Consider the following 21,616-nt stretch of genomic DNA (forward strand, 5'->3'; position numbering starts at 1 on the left):
ATCCAGTCGTAATGGTAAGTAATGACTAAATGTCAAGATTGCTTTTAATATGATAAAATGAAACTAAGGAAGTATTTATTCCCAGTTGATTTTAGAAGCTGCAATTTAAAATTTGGAGGACGGAACGTTTAACCTGGGAGGCGGTTCCTTCCGGGCCCTGTGTTGTGCATGGAGGCGGGTAAGATGGCAGCGATCAGGGAACTTTGGTCTTTCTCCAACTGGACCCTGGCTGTCAGGAACCGTTGTCATCTCCCACTTGGGCTCGGTGTGGTCTCCGACCAGCTCCGCACTTTCTCCATGTCCGGCATTTTAAATCAAGCCGAGAAGGAGCAGGAACTACAGAAAAATCCCTTTTACAGCAAATACCAGACCAAGATCCAGGAGCTGCGGAGGTGAGGGAGATGCTTTATCATCTGATGTGGTTCATTATGCGATTTATATATCTGCATCTTCAGCCAGAAGAACCGAGCAGATAATCCATCTCGGCCCCCTTCTGAGGTCCCCACTATATCCATGTGATATCAAGAAGTGGCTGAAGGCACTGGATACTGCAAAGGTTATGGGTCCAAACTACATTCTGGCAATACTACTGAAGATTTTCTGTGCTCTAGCCACACTTCTAGTATATCTATTTTGCTACAGCTGTGACACTACCAGGAATGTGGAAAATTGTCCAAGTCTGTCCTGTCCACAAAAAGCAGGACAGATCCAATCTGGCCAATTACTGCCTCAGCAGCCTACTCTCGATCATCAGCAAAGTGGTGGAAGGTGGTGTTGGCAGTGCTCTCAAGCGGCATTTGTATAGCAATAACCTGTTCACCGATGCTCAGTTTGGGTTCCACCAGGGCCACTCAGCTCCTGATTACAGCCTTCATCATGCACAAAAGAGCTAAACCCCGGTGAGGTGAGAACGACTGCCCCAAGGCAGCATTTAACTGATTGTGGCATCAAGGAGCCCTAGCAAAACTGGTCATTAGGAATCGAGGGGGGAAAACTATCAACTGGCTGGAGTCATACCTAGCACAAAGAAAGATGGCTGGAGTCATACCTAGCACAAAGAAAGATGGCTGTAGTCACAGGACATCGCTGAAAGAGTTCCTCAGGGTAGTGTCCTAGGCCCAACCATCTTAAGCTGCTTCATCAACGACCTTCCCTCTATCATAAGGTCAGAAGTGGGAGGTTCGCTGATGATCGCACAATGTTCAGCACCATTCATGACTCAAATACTGATGCAGCCTGTGTCCATATGCAGCAAGACCTGGACAACATTCAGGCTTGGGCTGACAAGTGGCAAGTAACATCCATGCCATCCAAGCACCAACCAGTGACCATCTCCCAACGAGAGAGAATCCAATAATTTCCCCTTGACATTCAATGGCATTACTGTCGCTGAATCCCCCACTGTCAACATCCTGGGGGGTTACCATTGACAAGAAACTGAACTGGGCCAGCCATATAAATACTGTGGCTACAAGAGCAGGTCAGGGGCTGGAAATTCAGCAACAGGTAACTCTCCTTCTAACTCCCCAGTGCCGTCCACCATCTACAAGGCACATGTCAGAAGTGCAATGAAATACTCTCCACTTGTCTGGATGAGTGCAGCTCCAACTGCACTCAAGAAACTTGACACCATCTAGGACAAAGTAGCCCATTTGATTTGCACCCCATCCACCAGCTTAAACATTCACTCCCTCCACCAGCCACATGCAGTGGCAGCAGTGTGTACCATCTGCAAGATGCACTGCAGCATTTCACCAAGGCTGCTTCAACAGCACTATCCAAATTCACCTTGAAGGACAAGGGCAGCAGATGCATGGGAACACCACCACCTGCAAGTTCCGCTCCAACTTGAACACCATCCTGACTTGGAACTATATCGCTGTTTCTTCACTGTTGCTGAGGCAAAATCCTGGAACTCTTTTCTTAACAGTAGTCAGTGTACATATACCACATGGCTTACAGCAGTTCAAGAAAATAGCTCACCTCCTCAAGGGCAATTGTTGGTCTTGCCAGCAATGCTCACTATTCCATGAATGAATTTGTTTAAAATGCATTTAGCCTCTCCTTAAATGCATATTCTTTTGGATTTTAGGACAAAACCAAATGAATATGAGGCTCGTATGGCAAAGAAAGAAGATGTTAAGAGGCACCCATTAGGACAATCAAAACAGGGCGAGTTTATCAGACTCATGGAACAGAAGGCAAGACTCTGTGTAATTTTCTTCATTAAAATATGTTGTACCTGAATTGTTAAAAAGGAACTCTCTTTATGAACACCTCAACTACGTCATTAATTACAATGTTTCCTCAAATCTATATTTGTTAGAGGGTGAGTTCTGTGATTTTATTTTCTTTGGAACATTTGTAGTAGTATGGAAGCTATTTAGGAACTACCTGGGTGGAATTATTGGGCAGGACAAAGCAAGGGAGCTCCATAGCTATACTTTAATTGGATGGTAAACAACAAAGTGCCTTATTAGCTATCACACTATATAAGCCTCTTTTTAAGAACCATATGCAACTGGACATATTGGTGGCCAGCGGGTGGATGGTGCTACAGAGCAATGTAACTTTCCTTAGGGCTTTATTCCATTCCAGTGCTGTAACTTCAGTGGGAAAACTGTTTATACTTAGAAATACAATGGTAGAACATGAGAATCTTCATGAAAGTTCACAGTGATTATGTTCTAAAATATTATAACTAATGTGACTGCAGTTAAGCCAGTGAAAGATTTTTAATGACAGTTTTTTCGTCATATTGCTAAGCTGCTGTTGTCCATGATTTACATCTAATTAATATTTCCTGCTTTAGACTGCATGTCTGTTGGCTTATTACAGGCATCAATCCATGGAAGAATGAAAATTGCTCCTGTAAAATGTGTGGGAGCTGCCAGTATTGAGTCAGGAATAGTTGTGCTTACCTGCATGTAATCAGTTGGAAACATGGGCTGTGCTGCACTGTTTCATATGGTCCAGGTTTTATGGTCAGCAGTGAAAGTACAGCATTCACTGACAGCTGTCCAGACTTCTGAGTAGAAACTTGTCATTGGGTGACTGATGCAGTGTGGCATCCTGTACAGGTGGTCTGATACACGTTTCAGCAGCTTAAGCAATCGGATTGAAGAATTCTCAGACCTGCAGAATCTAAAGCATGAAATGTAAATTAGACTTAAATCGTATACAGAAAATGAAGTCAAGAGGAAAGGACAGATGAAATTGAGAGAGAGAGATAAAGAGAAATAGAAAAAGGTTTTTAATTTCCAACTCTAGTTAAATTCTGAAGGGATGTGATTCCACACTTGTAAAATTAAATTGTCGGTGCCACAGAGGTTGTTTGGAAGTAATTATGACTTATAACACCTTTTAAAAAAATAACTTATACCTCAATGCAGCAGCCCTAACTTTTTCTGTTGTGCTTGGTGTCTGTCAAGTAGGTAGTTTTTACAATTTTACACCCTTACATTGATTTCACTGCCAAGTCTGTTTTTGAGATACTAGTGTAGCACAGCCTGTAGAGGAGCAGAGTAACTTGGACTGCAGCTTCTGCATTTAACTGCATGTGTGCGGACTCTGGAAGTTGCTGTCTGTTTTACTCCATAATAGTGATGAGCGTTGTTAGCTTCACCATTGTTTCCAATTGAGGCTCTCTAATGACAATCACTGCAGTTTTACAAACTATTTTGTAACAATATTACTTTTATTTGGACTAATTTTAGAACGTATTTTAGTTATAACTATTTGGGTGGATCAATTCTAAGACAGGCTTTCACAAACTGACTAGCAGGTTAACTTCTCACATCAGGAGCATGAATTACATAAGGTCAGCATGCAGGTGCAGCAAGTGTTTAGGAAGGCAAACAGAATGTTGGCCAATATTTCAAGGGAGGATGCAGTATTAAAGTAGGAAGTTCTTGCTACAACTGTACAGGGCAATGATGAGGCCACATTCGAGTGCTGTGTACAGTTCTGGTCACCTTATTTAAAGAGGGATATACTTGCATTGGAAGCAATTCAGAGAAGGTTCACTCGGCTGATTCCTGGGATGAAGGGGTCTGCCTTATGAGGAAAGGTTGAGCAGGTTGGACCTATACTCATTAGAGTTTAGAAGAATGAGAGGTGATCCTATTGAAACATGTAAGATTCCGAGGGGGCTTGACAGGGTAGATGTTGAGAGGATGTTTCTCCTAATGGGGGAATCTAGAACTAAGAAGCACAGTTTCAAAATTAGGGATCTCCCATTTAAGAGGGAGGTGAGAGTTTCTTTCCTCAGAGGGTCATTAGTCTTTGGAATTCTCTTCCACAGAGCACAGTGGAGGTCAGGTTATTGAATATATTCAAGCCTGAGTTAGACAGATTTTTGATCTACAAGGGATTCGAGGGTTATGGGGGCAGGCAGGAAAGTGGAGTTAGGGCCACAATCAGATCAGCCATGAACTTATTGAATGGCAGAGCAGGCATGAGGGGCCGAATAGCCTGCTCTTCTTATGTTCTCACATAGAAAAGAGAAAGCTAAAACATTTTTGATCCACTGAAAGAGAGTCTTGTCTCTAGTTTACAGCCATTTTGCATTCCATTTCTCTCTCAGCAGCACCCATTTAGGTTTTCAATGCAATGCAGATTTCATATGTGAAAATCAATTTTGGGATAATTTGTTTGTTCCATTCCATTCTCCGAGTTTCTCCATCTCTGTCGCACCTGTTCAGATGATGTAGCCTTCCACAACAATGCTTCTGATATGTCTTCCTTTTTCCTCAACCATGGATCCCTCCCACTGTAGTTGACAAGGCCCTCAACCATGTCCGACCCATTTACCATACTTCTGCTCTCGTCCCTTCCCCTCTCTCCCAGAACAGTGATAGGGTTCTCCTTGTCTTCACCTTCAACCCCACCAGCCTCCATATTCAAAGAATCATCCGCCTCCATTTCCATGATGCCACCACCAAAAACATCCTCCCCTCGCATGTCAGCATTCTGAAAGGACTGTTCCCTCTGCCACATCCCTGTCCACTCCTCAGTCATCCCAACACCTCTCTCCCTTCCCACAGCACCTTCCCATGCAATCACAGGAGGTGTAATACCTGCCTTGTAATCCCCTCTCCCATCCTGCCAAGGCTCCAAACACTTCTTCCAGGTGAAACAGCGATTTATGTATACTTTTTTCAATCTAATGTAATGTATTTGCTGTTCATAATACAGTCTCTTCTACATTGGGGAAACCAAATGCAGATTGGGTGACTGCTTTGCAGGAACACCTCCTCTCAATCTGCAAGATAACCCCAAGCTTCCTGTTGGTTACTATTTTAATTCGCCACCTTTCTCTCACGCTTATCTTTTTCTCCTCGGCCTGCTGCAGTGTTCCTGTGAAGTTCAATGCAAACTCAAGGAGCAGCTCCTCCATCTTCCAATTAGGCACTTCACAGCTCAACACTGAGTTCAACCATTTCAGACCATGAACTCTGTCCCCCATTTTGGTTCTGTTTTATTGCGGTGTGCCAGTCTTGATCTTGTGACTTGAGCTGTTCATTATTCTGCCATTCACACTCACTCTGGACAAATGCTTTGTTTCTTTACGACAAACATTACCACTCCCTTTGCCTTTTGTTCCATGATGTCTTTGTTGTTTAATTTTTCCTGTCCTTTATCCTATCACAGACCTTCCCTTTTGTTCTTCCGCCCTGCCCCAGCATGAAACCCATCACATTTCTACTTTCCTTCATTCCTGAAGAAGAGTCATATTCGACTTGAGAAGTTAACTCTGTTTCTCTCTCCACAGATGCTGCCAGAACTATTGAGTATTTCCAGCACTTCTGTTTTTATTTCAGATTTCCAGCATCTGCAGTATTTTCCTTTTTAGTAGAATAATTTGTGTTTGAATATGTGAATATTTTATGTTCAGATTATTTTGGAATACTTAATGTTATGCTCATTTAGCTTTTTAAATGGAATGTATTAGTAATTAGTGTGAAATTAAATCAATGATCAGTCTCACGGAATCATTTGCAAGTTCCTTTAATTAAATTACTAGGTGCCTGGATTTGAGCAATAGACTGCAATAGAGTGCAAGTTGGGATTTTTTTAAATAGATTCATGGTTAGACCGTGCTAGGTCCTGGGATGGCAAGAACCTGACTGCCTTTGAGTTTTTTTTGCATGTTAATTTGTATTTTTGTTGTTTCGTAGACAAAAGAACTCGGCGAAAGAGCAACTGGAAAGACAATTGGTTTCAATAAGAGTAAGGTAAGAGATGCCTATTCTCCTGAAACTCTGAGGCTGCAGTTTAATAGAGGCATTCACCCATTAATATCATACTTGACAAGTTTGCTTGAACCATGAGATTAAATTGAAGCCTTTCTTAGTTTTCTGATAGTTTTCAATAAATTGCGCCAAAATACTATGATGGTTAAGATTAGCATTGTGCAAAATCTATAACTGTTTTGATCTCATGCATGCAGAATAATGCAAGGGGATATCGGCCAATTAGGTTGAGATTATTTTGCAGTTGTAAACCTGAACTGGATTATAGTTGAATCAATATCAATGCTGTGATTACCTGTTTTTGAGTGTTGAGCAGGCATATATGCTAGCAATATGGAGCTTGGAATTTTCCTCACTCCATGATGAATAGAAGTGAGCTGCTTTCCAAAGGAAGGTTGAAAAATTCTCACAGCTCTAGTGAGAGCTCTAGCATCTGTTTATAAACCAGCAGTTATTTTCACATAGGTCACCTTGCCCTATCAACTAGGAATGGTATAAAGTTCATAAAGGAAAGATAAAGAAGATTTAAAAAGAAAACAAAAAACAGCTTTCACTACTTTTAGTCTTTGATAATTGCTCCTGATTACTTTGTCTAGATATAAATCAACATTTCCAATTCCTTTGCTCAATTGATTTGTCTGATGTTTGTTGAATCTTTTTGATTTATTCTTGTTTTAGACACTTCATTCAATTCTCAATATGGATATGGTGAAAGAAAAAACTCCTGATGAAATAGGACAGGTAAGTATTTAAGAAGTCAGATTTTAGAAAGAAAGACCAATCACTTTATCAAAGCATCTTATTTGGTTTTCCATTAACTAAGAAGCTTTGTGTTTCTTATTTTGATAGCACAATGCATTGCACAGTTTGAGATCTATATAATACAATATTTTAAAGTTTTTCAAAAAAATATTAATATACAATTAGCACAAAATTCATTGTTTATTTAATCAATAAAAGCTTGAGTTTTTAAGCATACAGAAATCTGGCATCTGACCATTATTAACCCAACCCCATTACAGAAGGACTTTTCAAAGAATCAAGAAGTATGTGTCCAGCTTTTGAAACTTCAGGCTTGTTTATTGGACTGACATGAATAGGTTGGCACGTATATTTTATTTTCTTTTGTCTGGTTTGGTGGGAGCTATAACTTTGCTCCACTACTAACAAATAAATCATTATTTTTTAAATAACTTCTTGCTCACAACAGCAGATTACTTGTAGCAAAGTACAATTTTTCATTTAAAACATTTGTGTATTTTCAGGCTGCATTTTCATTGCAGCTCTAGTATCGTTGTGAAGCAGTTTCACTTTGTAGCGCTACAGTTGTGGTGTAAATATTGACCTGAATCTGGGTTGATGTGAAATGAGAGGGTAGTGGAAATCTGGAGATCCCCAAAGACGCTGAATGCTGGGCTATATTTTGTATTAGTTGGAACTACTGCTATATAAACAAAGCAAATGCTCTTTCCTTTCGATGACCTAATGAAGGCCATCTTTTTAGAAGTGAATTGCAACTGTATCTAGCTCAGGATTACTAAAGCCAAGTAAAGCGCAGAGCTCCTACTATTTCCTCAGCTGAGATGAGTTTAATCCATCATAGCCTGGGACCGAATCTTTTTGGTCCGTATAGCTCAGGTATACTATGGCCTGCATTTTAAGCTTAGTGGCAAAATGACAGCATATAAAAAGATCTGGCTATCTGTGTGGGGTGGACTTCACCTTTCTCAACTTTAATTTAATTTCGACGTCGACTATAGGGGATCGCTGGCATTCAGCAACTGTGCTGTCATCAAGCAGGCTAAGCAGCCAATTGCATTGAAGAATTCCCAGGCAGCAAAAGCCACTTGCTTCACTTTTTAATTATACAAACAAGGAGCAGGACTAGGCCATTCAGCCCCTCAGCCTTCTCCGCCACTTAATAAGGTCATGGCTGATCTGATAGTAACCTGAAATCTGCATCCCACCTACCACCAATAACCTATCACCCCATTGCTTACCAAGAATCTATCCATCTCTGCCTTAAAAATATTCAAAGGCTCTGCTTCCCCCACCTTTTCAGGAAGAGAGTTCCAAAGACTCACAAACCTCTGAATGGAAAAAATTCACCTCATCTCTGTTTCAAACAGTGACCCCTAGTTCCAGATTCTCCCACAAGAGAAAACAACCTCTCCACATCCACCCTGTCAATACCCCACAGGACCTTATATGTTTCAATCAAGTTGCCTCTTACTCTGCTGAACTCCAGTGGATACAAGCCTAGTCTGTCCAATCTTTCCTCATAAGACAACTCACCCTTTTCAGGTATTAGTCTGGTAAAACTTCTCTGAACTGCTTCCAACGCATTTACATCCTTCCTTAAATAAGGTGACCAATACTGTACACAGTACTCCAAATGTGGTCTCACCAGTGCCCTGTAAAATTGAAGCATAACCTCCCTACTTTTGTATTCAATTTCCCTCTCAATAAATGATAACATTCTATGAGCTTTCCTAATTACTTTCTGTACTTTTGTGATTCATGAACTAGGACACCCAGATCCTCTGCACCTCAGAGCTCTGCAATCTCTCACCATTTAGATAATATGCTTCTCTTTTATTCTTCCTGCCAAGATTGACAATTCCACATTAAACTTAATCTGCCAGATCTTTGCCCACTCACTTAACCTATCTATATCTGTTTGGGCCTCCTATTGTCCTCTTCACAACTTACTTTCCTTCCTATCTTTGTGTCATCAGCAAATTTGGCGACCATCCCTTCATCCAAGTCATTTATACAAATTGTAAACAGTTGAGGTCCCAGCACTGATCCCTGTGGCATGCCACTCAGTACATCTTGCCAACCTGAAAAAGACCCATTTATGCCTACTCTCTGCTTCCAGTTAGCCAGCCAATCTTCTATCCATGCCAATATGTTACCACCCCCCCATACCATGAGCTTTTATTTTCCGCAATAACTTTTGATGTGGCACTTTATCAAATGCCTTCTGGAAATCTAAGTACAGTACATCCGCCAGTTCCCCTTGATCTACAGCACATGTTACTTCCTCAAAGAACTCCAATAAGCTGGTTAAACACAATTTCCCTTTCACAAAACCATGCTGACTGCCTGATGACTGTGAGCTTATCCAAGTGCCCTGCTATAACTTCTTTAATAATAGCTTCTAACATTTTCCCTATGTTAAGCTAACTGCTCAGAAACTTCCAGAACTACCATCTTGTGGTCAGCGGCAGCCATTTTCAGTTCAGCCGTTGTCTATTTTAAAAAACAGAATTTAAACAGGAGAATATGGAAGAGAAACAAATTTATTTTAGATTTTTTCTTCTTTGTGGAGTCTTGCCGGGTCGCCGTGCACGCATCTTACTCAGAGGGAGAAAAATACTTCTTTTTCAAATTTAAATATCTTTTTTTCTTACTTTCTTTATTTGGACTATTTAATTGATCCATGTGGATATACCATTGGGCCAGTTTCTTATACTTGAAGAGTCATATGGGCTCGAAACATTAACTCTGTTTCTCTCCCCACAGAAGCTACCAGACCTGAGTATTTTCAGCATTTCCTGTTTTTATTTCAGATTTCCAGCATCTGCAGTAGTTTGCTTCTATTCTTATGCGTAGTATATGTTTTGTTGGGGAAGAGAGAGAAAGTCACATGTTTAAGGGTTTGACTGTTGAAAAAGAACATTTGCTGGTTTCAAAAGCTGTTTAAACCTTGGAGATAACTTTATTGTGTTCCATTCATATTTATGTATTTTCAGATTTGGAATCAATATTTTGCTTTGAAGAATACTATCTCTGCAGTAATTCCTGTGAGTATGGCTTTGATTTAAGGATCATGTGAGAAAATTGATTGTTTTTGGCCTTTAAATTGCATCTTTTGTAATAGTTTTGTTTTCCTTGAAAGGGTTCAACATTTGATCTGATGCACAGCAGATCACAGAAATGCCCCACTGTGAGTAAGCAGCACTGTTCATTGTCAACACATTGAGATCTTTATTTTAAAATAATATGTGACTATAAGTAGCTGAATTTGTGGGAAAAAAAATCAATGTGCATTCTGCTAGTTGCTTTAGTGTAAATTTTGTTTGTGCTTCAAATATTTGAGTTGTAATGCATGCAATTTGTCAAATTGAACACAAAAATTAAAGAAACCCATACCAAACATGAAGGCACAATAAGTATATTAAAAGTCTTGCATATTGCATGCACATCTCATAATTAACACTTGTTTTCCATGAAATTTTTCTGTCATTATGTTTCTCACATACATTTACTGGCGTGCTATTTCTTTCACAGATGTCTGCACTTTTTTGTTACAATTAAACTTAACTGCTGGATCCTCTTGATGGGTGACACTGTTGCCCCTGAGCTCTTTTTCTCGCAGTTGCTTTGCAGTTTAAATCTGGCTTTTGGCTTGATGCTCCCGCCTCTCTGGGCTCTCCGTCTCTTTTCTTTGATAGTGGGGTAATGAGGCGGGGTGGCTGTGGTTCTTGCTGCATGGTATTTGAGTGATGGTGAGGATTTCTTAAAAGGGTTTGTCCAACCGTGATCCTATAAATTTATTATTTTAAGATTAAAAAGAGTACGGATGTGATTCAAGACCAAGATAGAAGGATTTTTTACTAGGTAAGAGCACCGAGAACCCTTTGAGATGGAGGTCAGCTTTGATCCATTGAATGGTGGAGCTGGCCCAAGGGGCACAATGGCCAGCTCCTGTTCCTAATGTTCCAAACTCAACAGAATCTATTTTAAATCATAGAGGTTATTCCTAGGGGAATATTTTTCTAAACTTAGGAGGAGTAAAATTAATTAATTATAAAATGAAGGAGGGAAAAACTGAACTCCCCAACCCTGAGGTCGTGGGAAAGGAAACTATCCAGGGGATGGATGGGGGGAGGTTGGAGAAAGGGCAGTGCATATGCAGCTGAGAAGGAACATGATGGAATTTTTTTTTAAAAACAGACCATATTAGTATTGGTAATAGCTGGTTTAGTACAGATGCAATTGGCTGGAGTTGAGAAAATCAAAAGGGGCAATTGGGATCATCTATCAGGCCAGTTACTCCTATATCTTAGCAGATGTGTGGAATGGTTTAGAAGAAACTCACCAAACATGGGAATAGTATTCAAGCCTAAAAATTACTTGGCACAAAAGAAGAAATCATGCTTTTTCATATCTAGCAATGGACCAGATAGTGAGCTCAAGATATTGTGTAGAAGCAATCTAGCAATCGGGGTGTACTTCCCTTTGGTGCTTTTCTCTTCCATTTCTTCTCTGTGATGCAGCCCGGGTTCAAAGCTTTGTGTGGCTGGGTTCAGAGGTCTGATATTTTGCCCAATCTCCTTGGCATTTCAAAGAATGACCTGACAAAAAATAATTCTCCAGCCTTGGTGACTAAATTCTAGAAGGGTTTCTGGTGATAGACATCCCTGCTCTGAACTGTGTGCTGTGTCATTTACTGGTATAAACTCATGATTCCAGGCTGTACATTATAATGTTTTCCATGCCAAAAAGTATCAAAGAGAACGCCTCATGTAGTTCCTTGAGCACATGTGTTGATAACTGTCCTGCTCTTTTCCAGTTCTTGTATGCTTTGCCAAGACAAACAGGTTATGAGTTCTTTGTGGGTCAGTGGTCTGCGACTGAGCTTCACTTTTCTTCCTTAATAAATCTTCAGGTATGTGACTGACTGGAAAAGGAGCTTCAGAGTAAAAAAACTGGTGTTGGAACAGGCACATCTTTTACAGCTTATTGGTGCACTGTTGATGTGTTAACAGTTACTCTTGATAATTATACCTGCGTCTTTCAAACTTACCCTATCACAGTTACTCAAAAGGGGTATCATATAGAACTTTAACACAGTGGCTCCCAAAGAGAGGGCATTTTACATTGTGGAGTTGTAACTTTATAGGCTGAATTTTCCATTTGTCGGGCGGGCGGAGCTGACCCAATCGCAGGCGGGCACGGACCCGATCGCTATTTTATGTGGGCGGGCCAATTAAGGCCCGCCCAGCGTGATGTCCACAGGGAAGCGCTATGCACTCCCTGTGCAGCCTCATGGAGATCGCCTCGACTTTTAAAAATGTTAAAAATAGAGGGAAAAAAATCCCTTACATGTCCCCTCATGTGATTGGGACATGTTCATAATTTCCATAACAACTTTATTACAATTTTTAAAACCCTACATGAAACCTCATCCTGCCACTGGATGAGGTTTCATGTTTTTTTCTAGTTGCCACTGGGGCTCCTGGCCAACCCGCCAGCCTTAAGGTTGGACGGGCAGGTCCTTTAATTGCTTAATTGATCCTGTCAATGGCCTCAAGTGGCTATTGACAGGTCAGCGGGTTCGCAGCTGATTTTGCTGCGCCCCCGTCTTCCTGAAAATTTAAATGGGGCGGGATGATGTTGGGGGTTCCGCCCGATGTCATGTTAAGCGTCGGCGAGCGGGCCCCGCCCCCTCTCACCGATGGTAAAATCCTGCCCTATGAATCTGTACGGCTGGTGGATGAGGCTTTGTATTGGAAATGGAGACTGGTAAAATTACTCTTACAAGGTTCTTGAGTAAATTCAGTGTTTTGTGCAATTTTTAGACACTTTTTAAAAAAAAAAACAACTACATGGGGAAAGTGCTTCAAAGGTGTCTGAATCTGAATTTGAGTCTCATTCTGCCTCTGAATCTCTGAACTGTAATTAATTTGTAACATACTCCTAGTTATCTAGTGTCTGGCTGACTATATATTACATAGCATGAGTAATCATAAACTCTCAGACTGTGCATTAATGCTGTTTTGAAAATAACTACAATAAAAGCAGCATATCTCAGTGAATTTGTTCATAGTTGGATCTCCTGTGGTATTGCTTACAGGTAACCTATAGTCTAGACCAAAGTTGTCATATTTAACTTAGCCTGTGCCTTTAAGGCCAGTGTGATTAGAGATGTTTAATGGGCTCTCCAATGGTGTTGCTCATGTGTTCTAGGGTTTTTTTCTAAATTTTTTAAAAATTCAACAGATTAGCAAAAATAACCATTTGACAATAGTTAGCTAAACACTGAGTTAACTGTTGCATTTCATGTTGATGTTTGGTCATCATTAGTCCAATGTCAGTCTCCCTAATTTATGAGCTCTCAATCTTTTGCATGTCATATCCCACCAAAAAAAATCACAACTTCTCATGCTGTATTAGTCATGGCAAACAAATTATAATATTGGCTATGTGTCCGCATATTTTACAGTGCTTTTCTCGTTATTAGCTGAGCAAGCAGATGTTTTCCTGCTCTGTGGTGCCTGTCTGCAGCTGGCGTGTATCTCAGCAAAATCTGGGGTGTGCAAGGGGAAATCATTGTTTAACACAAATCATTATGGCTGCACTAAACCACTATGGTTTTTAATCCAGCCATCCTACTGTTCAAAAATCACTGAGGTGACAAGCTTCTTAAGCCTCTTTCAGTCCTTTCCAATATTTTCTTTTCTTTGCCTTGCAGTCTTTGGGGGAGAATTCGCCAAGTCAGCTTACAATATATCATTATCCTGATCTCCAGAAAGAGAAGGGCATTGTGCTTCTTACTGCAGAAATAGACACAACATTTCTGGTAAGAAATTTCCTTTTGCTACATAGTAAATGTGCAATAAATCTCCATCAAAAGTAGTGACTGCTGTGGCAATTAACTCCTTTCTGGATATCTGATTGGGAATTGAATTGAAAATTGTAGGGTTGGGATAGACAGACTATTCTCATAATCACTCGAGCTAGAATTGTATTAAACTGATAATGGAGTTTTTAATTTCAGAGTTAAAGAGAAATGAACACCACTGCTCTTTGGTGAATACTACAGTCAACACTCAATGTGTAAATGCTGTTTTGGAAGGAAAAAAACATACAATGTTCATAAGCAGTTTTTTTGAAAGGCCTAGTCTTTATCTCCTGTATATGTGGCACATGCTGACGACTAGAGGCCCCCTGAGGCAAGATGAGTGTTTTTGTTCTATTCTGTCTGATCTCCCATAGATGGTGCTGTCAGCAATCTTTAAGAGCTGAACAATATCAACTTTTATGTGCATCCCTTTCACACAGAAAATCAGTTAGTATGGACACTCAAAAATTGGAGAAAAGTCATGAAAGTAGCCTCTGGAAGGACCTGTACTTGATTTCCTTTCTCACCCTTCTCTGGTAAACGGCCTTATTGACCATTCCTTGGCCACTCCATACTCCTGTGTGCCAACTAAGACTGAGTATGGATCACTACAAGTGGAGTAGACAGTAATGCAAATGCATGCTGTACCATAGCAAGCCATTGTTTTAAAGAGCAAGAAAAACTGTTGAACAGAATGAAAGGAAAATTATAATTTAAGATTAAGAAAGAAAACATTAAAGCCTGATGTTTCATTGACTTATAAGCAATTTCTCCAGTAGTGACAGTTAATTTGAGTTTTTAATAATGGAAAATGACAATGTTTTTAAAACTTCCAAATATGTTTTAGATTGCAAATTTAAAATGTGAAGCTATTGCCTTTGTTAACAAGAACACTTAGCCTTTGCCATTCTGAACAATGGTCACTTATAAAAAGGATAAATATAAATAGTTTCACAAAGCTTCTTGTCCCTGTGGAAATATCTCAATTTTCATGGAGAAGAGGATGGAACTACCGAATAAGTCTTGGTTTTTCAATCATAATGAAACAATAAATTAAAAAGACTGGGCTACTGACAGCATTACAATTGAAAAACCTAGGTCATAATGTTGGCATTTACTGAACTTTGTGTTTCTGACTTACAGAATGTACAAGAGGCACAGTGTCTAGCCAATGAAGCACAGCTCTTTTACGCCACAGACTGTCAAAAGATCTACAATCTGGTGGAGACATTTAACCATAAACCTAGTGATTTCAAACACACATCTGTCATTGCTGAGATCGAGCAACGTGGAATTGGAGGCTCATTGATGGGAAATCAGAGTGCAGAGACTTAGGACTTGTGTAACTTTGAAGAAAAGGCTGAGATATAAATAAATCTAAATGACTTTTTGTTATGGACCTAAAAAGGTTGACACTGAAAGTTTTACACTTTTGCTAGCCAGTTTCTATAAACAACATTGTCTGGAACTAGTTATTTCCAGCAGCTAGGGGTGATCCCCTATTACTCCAAACTGGCAACCCCTCATGAGAATGTCTGAAGTTCAGACTTTGAATGTGATGAAGTAGTAGTTGACTTTGCAGAGTTTCAGATGAAGCACTATAACACATGAACAAGAGACTCATTAAAACTAAAGGGTTTCAATTTTGGGGAAAGTAAAAGCATAAGAAATAGGGGCAGGGTTGGACCACAAGGCCACTCCAGTCTGCATAGCCATTCAATAAGATTTTGGTTGATCCTAAACCTGAACTCCACTTTCCTGCCTGATCCACATATTTGTTGATCTAAAGATTCACAACCCTCTGAGTGGAAAAAATTCTCATCACAGCCTGAAATGTCCATCCCCCTATCTTGATACCAAGCCCCCTAGTTCTAGATTCCCTAGTCAGGGGAAATAGCCTCTCAGCATCTACCTTGTCAAGCCTTTTCAAATCCTTATGTGTTTCGTCTCACATTTTTCAAATTTCCAGAGAATATAGGCCCTCTCCTCAATGAACAATCCTCTGACCCAAGGGATCAATCTAGTGAACCTTCATTTCACCCCCTTTAAGGCAAGTATTTCTTTCCTTGCAACATCAAAATTGTGCACAGTATTCCAGGTGTGATCTCACCAAAGCCATTGCAGCAGGACTTCCTTATTCTTGTACTCCAACCCTATTGCAATAAAAGCCAACCTACCATTTGCCTTCCTAATAGCTTGCTGCACCTGCATTTTAACTTTATTGAATTTGGTGTTCAATAAAAATATAATTTCCCACCATTTAAATAGTAATTTTTTTCTATTCTTCCTACAAAAGTGTGTAACCTCACATTTCCCTTTATTATACTCAATCTGCCAGCTTCTTACTGATTTAAGAAATCTCTATCCCTTTGCAGACTGTGTCCTCCTCACAGCTTTCTTTCCTCCTAGCTTTGTATTGTCAGCAAACTTAGATATATTGCACTCAGTCTTTCATCTAAATCATTAATAAAGAAGAAAGAAAGACCAGCATTTATATATTATCTTTCATGACCACTGGGTGTTTACATAGATTGTAAGTAATTGAGGCTGCAGTACTGATCCTTGCAGCACCCATTAGTAACCTACCAACCTGAAAATGACCTGTTTATTCCTACATTTTGTTTTTGGATTTCTGCCCTGCGTGGTAGGTATAGTGAAATCTTAAAAGCAGAAATGTTAAAGGTGTTTAAGACATGATTAACCTTTAATTCGTAGCAAGGAAGTCTACTAAAGTGGCTGTGGAAGTGACAATCCCCCACTCCCGCCAAAAAAAAGAACAATTAGCCATACATTCTCTGCAATAATTGAAATGACAGCTTGATTATTGTGGAGCCATTTGGCAATATGTGCAAAAATAGTTTGTGTGTTTGATTTGATGGTATGTGCATAAATACTGTAATGTATTGAGAGTGTCCAAATATTTCTTTTGACCACCCTGCATGTCTGAGCTGTATTCTAACTGAGTCCTTACAAATGAAAGGAGTGTGTTGTAGCTAACTGTGCCAATTGTTTTCCATCATTGTTCTCTCACCAATCCAAACTGGATAAAGGTTTTGATCCAAATGCCTTATAGCAAAATAGGATTTTTCCTCATTGGTGATATGCTAAAATAATCATGATCTAACTCAGTAATACATAACAATAACACGTATACATATTTTTAAATGAGTGCAGATATGGTTTTGATGTATTCCAAACTTCCAGATGTACAATTCATTCATTTATGTGAAATATCATAGTTAACCTAAAGTGGGATATCAAATTATCCCTCCGTTACTGAAATATAACTCTCTACAACTAATCATGAAGAGTGGTGGACAATTAAACAGCCAACTGACAGGCAGCAATGTGCACCTCATCCACCACTTTAAACATTCACTTCCTCCACTACCAATACCAGATGCATTGCAGCAACTCACCAAGCCGCCTTCGACAGCACCTTCCAAAACTCATGCAGACACATGAGAACGCCACCACCTGCGAGTTTCCCTCCAAGTCTGCTGAATTGTAACTGTATCACTGTTGCTGGGTCAAAAACCTGGAACTCCCTTCCAAACAGCACTGTGAATGTACCTACAGCAGATGGATTGCAGTAGTTTAAGGCGGCAGCTCACCACCACCTCAAAGGCAATCAGAGATGGAAAAGAAATGTCAGCTTTGGCAGGAATAAGTAATAAAGAAAAAAAATGTTGTTTCGAAGTCGGATCTAAAAACTTGACAGGAGCATGTCATGTTAATCTCATGTGAGAACTTATGAATAAACAAGTTATGTATACATTTGAAAACTGGATTGCATTTGCATAATACTTTTAAAAAAGTTAGCTTAAATATAAAAAAGTTATGTCTTCCTAAAGCGTAGTTAGCATAGTACTGAGTAATCATTTTCTTTCATATTTAGCAAAGTGTTTAAAGCTTTAGTTGATACTATACTGATCAAGGCAGTATTGAAAATACTAGTCATTAAGAATATCACACAAAATAGCTTCTCACTTGCCAAGACTGCCTAAAAAAGTTCCTGAAAGATACTTCTCAGCTTACCTAATAGCTTTGTTCAAAATAAAACTAATTTCTTAACCAGTTCAGTCCCACACTTGCTTAATACTTTCCTGTCAGGAAAATGATTTGTTCCCACGCTAATCTCACTCTGCAAATGACCATTAGGAGATGCAAAGGATTAGTTTGGCCATAGTTGATCCTTTCACCTTGCAACAGCAAGTGCCCATAGGTGCAACCTTTAGTACTTTATTTCCACATTATTCAATTCACAGTATTCTTGAAATATACATAAGAAATAAGAGCAGGAGTAGGCCATTTGGCCCTATTTTTAAACTCCAGCCCCCAGGCCAAAATTCCATTTGTCTTCTTAATTACTTGCTGTACCTGCATGCTAGTCATTTGTGTTTCATGCACAAGAATGCTTAGATCCTTCTGTGATGCACTCTTTTGGAGTCTCTCTCCATTCAAATAATAGTCTGCCTTTTGATTTTTCCTACTAAAGTGCATGACCTCACACTTTCCTACATTAAACCCTATCTGCCAAGTTTTTGCCCACTCACGCAACCTGTCTATATCCCTTGTCTTCATCACAACATGCCCTCCCACCTATTTTTGTATCGTCAGCAAATTTGGATACATTACACCCTGCCCCCTTCTCCAAGTCATTAATATAGATAGTAAATAATTGAGGCCCTAGGACTGATACTTGTGGCACCCCACTAGTTACGTCTTTCCAACCTGAAAAAGACCCATTAATCCTGACTCTGTCTGTGTGCTAATCAATCCTCAATCCATGCTAATACATGACCCCAAATACCGTGAGCTCCTATCTTGTGTAATAACATTTTATGTAGCACCTTATCAAATGTCTTCTGGAAATCCAAATACAATACATCTACTGGTTCCCCTTTATCAACTCTGCTTGTTATATCCCCAAAGTACTCTAGCAAATTTGTCAAACGTGATTTCCCTTTCACAAAACCATGTTGACTCTGTTTGATTACATTAAGCTTTTCTAAGTGACCTGACATTTCTTCCTTAATGGACCCTAGCATTTTCCCAACGACAGACGTTAGGCTGAATGGCCTATAGTTTCCTGTTATTTGTCTCCCTCCCTTCTTAAGCAGGGGCATCACATTAGTGGTTTTCCAATCCACTGGGACCCTCCTGGAATCCAGTGAGTTCTGGAATATTTGGATCAATACCTCCACTATCTCTGCAGCCACTTCCTTTGAAACCCTTGGATGCAGGCCATCAATCCGGTGACTTGTCTGCCTTTAGTCCCATTAATTTGTCAAATACTTTGTGCCTCATGATAGAGACTGTTACAAGACCTTTCCTCCCATTAGCTCCTTGCTTGTCTGATAACTTTGGAATGTTCATAGTGTCCTCCACCATGAAGACCGATGCAAAATGTTGGTTTAAATTATGTGTCATTTCCCTGTTTCCCGTTATCAATTCTCCAGTCGCATCCTCCAAGGGTCCCACGCTCACTTTAGCCACTCTCATATACTGTTAGAAGGTCTTGCTGTTTGTTTTTATATTTCTTACCAATTTACTTTCATAATCAATTTTTTCCCTCTTTATTAGCTTTTTAATCATTCTCTACTGCTTCCTAAAAAATTCCCAATCCTATGGCCTACCATTAGTTTTCGCTGCTTTGTATGCCTTAATTTTTGATTGGCTACTCTCTTTGACCGCCATTGTTAATCACGAGTGGTTCGTCCTTCTCATCGAGTCCTTTTTTTGGACCGGGATAAATTTTTGCTGAGCGTTATGAAATATCTGCTTAAATATCTGCCACTGCTCATCCACTGAATTTTCCCTTAGTCTATTTTACCAGCCCACTTTAGACATCTCTTTATTCATACTTCTGTAATTGCTTTTATAAGTTTGAGGTTTGAGACCCGAATTGCTCGCTCTCAAACTGAATTTCAAATTCTACCATGTTGTGTTTGCTACCCCCCAGAGGATCCTTAACTATGAGATCTCTTATTAATCCTACCTCATTACACATTACTAGATCTAAAATAGCCTTTTCCCGGGTTGGCTCTGCAATGTATTGCTCTAAGAAACAATCCCTGATGCACTCTACAAATTCGGATTCCATGTTACCCCTGCCAATCTGATTTGTCCAGTCAATATGCAGTTTAAAATCACCCATAACAATTGTAGCGCCCTTCTTACACACCTCCATTATTTCCCAATTTATACTCTGTCCTGCAGTGAGGCAACTCTTTGGGGGCCTATAGGTGACTCCCACCCGTGACTTCTTCCCTTGCTATTCCTTATTTCTACCCAAACTGATTTCACGATCTATGGCACCTATATCACTACTCGCCACCGCACTGATGCCTTCCTTTATTAACAAAGCTACCCCATCTCCTTTTCCTTTTTGCCTATTTTTCCGGAACATTGAATACCCTTGAATATTGAGTTCCCAGTCTTGATCACCCTGCAACTATGTCTCTGTAATAGTTATCAAGTCATATCAATATATTTCTATTTGTGCCGTCAACTCATCTATCTTGTTACAAATGCTGCATGCATTCAGATAAAGAGCCTTAAGCTTCGGCTTTTTACCATTATGACTCATTCTGGTTCTAATTTCTGCTGCACTCTTCTGCTTATATTTTCTGCCCCTTCCTGTCACACTTTGATTATCGTTCACCTCTTCACTACCCTGCACTTCTGCTCTCTCGTTTCCTTTTGATTTTTTTAAACTTCCCTTCAATTGAACCCTCCCCTACTAATTAATTTAAAGTCCTATCTACAATCCTAGTTATACGATTCGCAACGACATTGGTCCCAGCATGGTTCAAATGAAGCCTGTTCCAATGGAACAACCCTCTCCCCAGTACTGGTGCCAGTGCCCCATTAATCGGAACCCATTTCTCCTACACCAATCTTTGAGCCAACATTTACCTCCCTAATCTTATTTAGCCCCGAGCTGCTTGTAGTCTCTTAGCAAAAACTCTTTCCTGGTCCTACCTATGTTGTTGGTACCTACGTGGACCACGACACACAGCTCAGGTAGTAATCTGGAGACTATTACCTTTGTGGTTCTATTTTTTAATTTATCCCCGAGCTGCTTGTAGTCTCTTAGCAAAAACTCTTTCCTAGTCCTACCTATGTTGTTGGTACCTACGTGGACCACGACAACTGGGTCCTTCCCCTCCTACTCCCAAGTTCCTCTCCAGACCAGAAAATATGTCCTTAACCTTGATACCAGGTAGGCAACACAGCCTTCGGACTCTCTGTCATTACTGCAGAGAACAATATTTATTCCCCTAACTATGCTATTCCTATTATTACTACATTTCTCTTTTCTCCCCCCACTTGAATGGCATTCTATACCACAGTGCTATGGTCATTTTGCTCATCCTCCCTGCAGTCTGTGCCCTCGTCCACACCGGGAGCAAGAGCTTCATACCTATTGGACAAGGGCACTGGCTGAGACTCCTCCAAAACTAAATTCTGGATTCCCATACCTGCCTCACTCACAGTCACACCCTCTCATCCCTGACCATGGACCAAATTTGATATAATTAATCTAAGGGGTGTGACTGCCTCCTGAAGCACAGTGTAACTCTCCCCCTCCCTGATGTGTCGCACTGTCCGCAGCTCAGACTCCAGCTCATCAACTCTGAACCGAAGTTCCTCGAGTAGCTAACACTTACGGCAGATGTGGCCAACCTGAATCACACCAGCTCCCACATACTACAGCTGCAAC

The 21,616-nt window shown here is 40.1% G+C and overlaps 1 protein-coding gene across 2 annotated transcripts; it reads left to right on the forward strand.

The window, feature by feature from the left end:
• Positions 1-159: 159 nt before the first annotated feature.
• On the forward strand, positions 160-16,882 carry atpaf1 (ATP synthase mitochondrial F1 complex assembly factor 1). 2 transcript variants are annotated; one of them, XM_078560896.1, is made up of 9 exons: positions 160-392; positions 2,093-2,201; positions 6,180-6,236; positions 6,933-6,995; positions 10,013-10,063; positions 10,159-10,206; positions 11,836-11,931; positions 13,738-13,845; positions 15,031-16,882. In XM_078560896.1, the coding sequence occupies exons 1-9, from the start codon at positions 169-171 to the stop codon at positions 15,220-15,222; spliced, it is 948 nt and encodes a 315-aa protein (XP_078417022.1). In that variant the 5' UTR covers positions 160-168; the 3' UTR covers positions 15,223-16,882. The 2 variants fall into 2 exon arrangements, with proteins under 2 accessions (XP_078417022.1, XP_078417024.1); XM_078560898.1 differs by lacking the exon at positions 2,093-2,201 and having other exon boundaries at positions 185-392.
• The last annotated feature ends 4,734 nt before the right edge of the window (positions 16,883-21,616 follow it).

This window comes from Cetorhinus maximus, chromosome 17 (genome assembly GCF_964194155.1).
Source record: "Cetorhinus maximus chromosome 17, sCetMax3.hap1.1, whole genome shotgun sequence".
NCBI classification, from domain to species: Eukaryota; Metazoa; Chordata; class Chondrichthyes; order Lamniformes; family Cetorhinidae; genus Cetorhinus; species Cetorhinus maximus.

Coding starts and splice junctions, on each gene's coding strand:
- atpaf1 (XM_078560896.1), top strand. CDS start 169: ATGGAGGCGGGTAAGATGGCAGCGATCAGGGAACTTTGGTCTTTCTCC. Junction 2,202..6,179: donor TCAGACTCATGGAACAGAAG/GCAAGACTCTGT, acceptor GTTGTTTCGTAG/ACAAAAGAACTCGGCGAAAG. Junction 6,237..6,932: donor TTGGTTTCAATAAGAGTAAG/GTAAGAGATGCC, acceptor TTCTTGTTTTAG/ACACTTCATTCAATTCTCAA.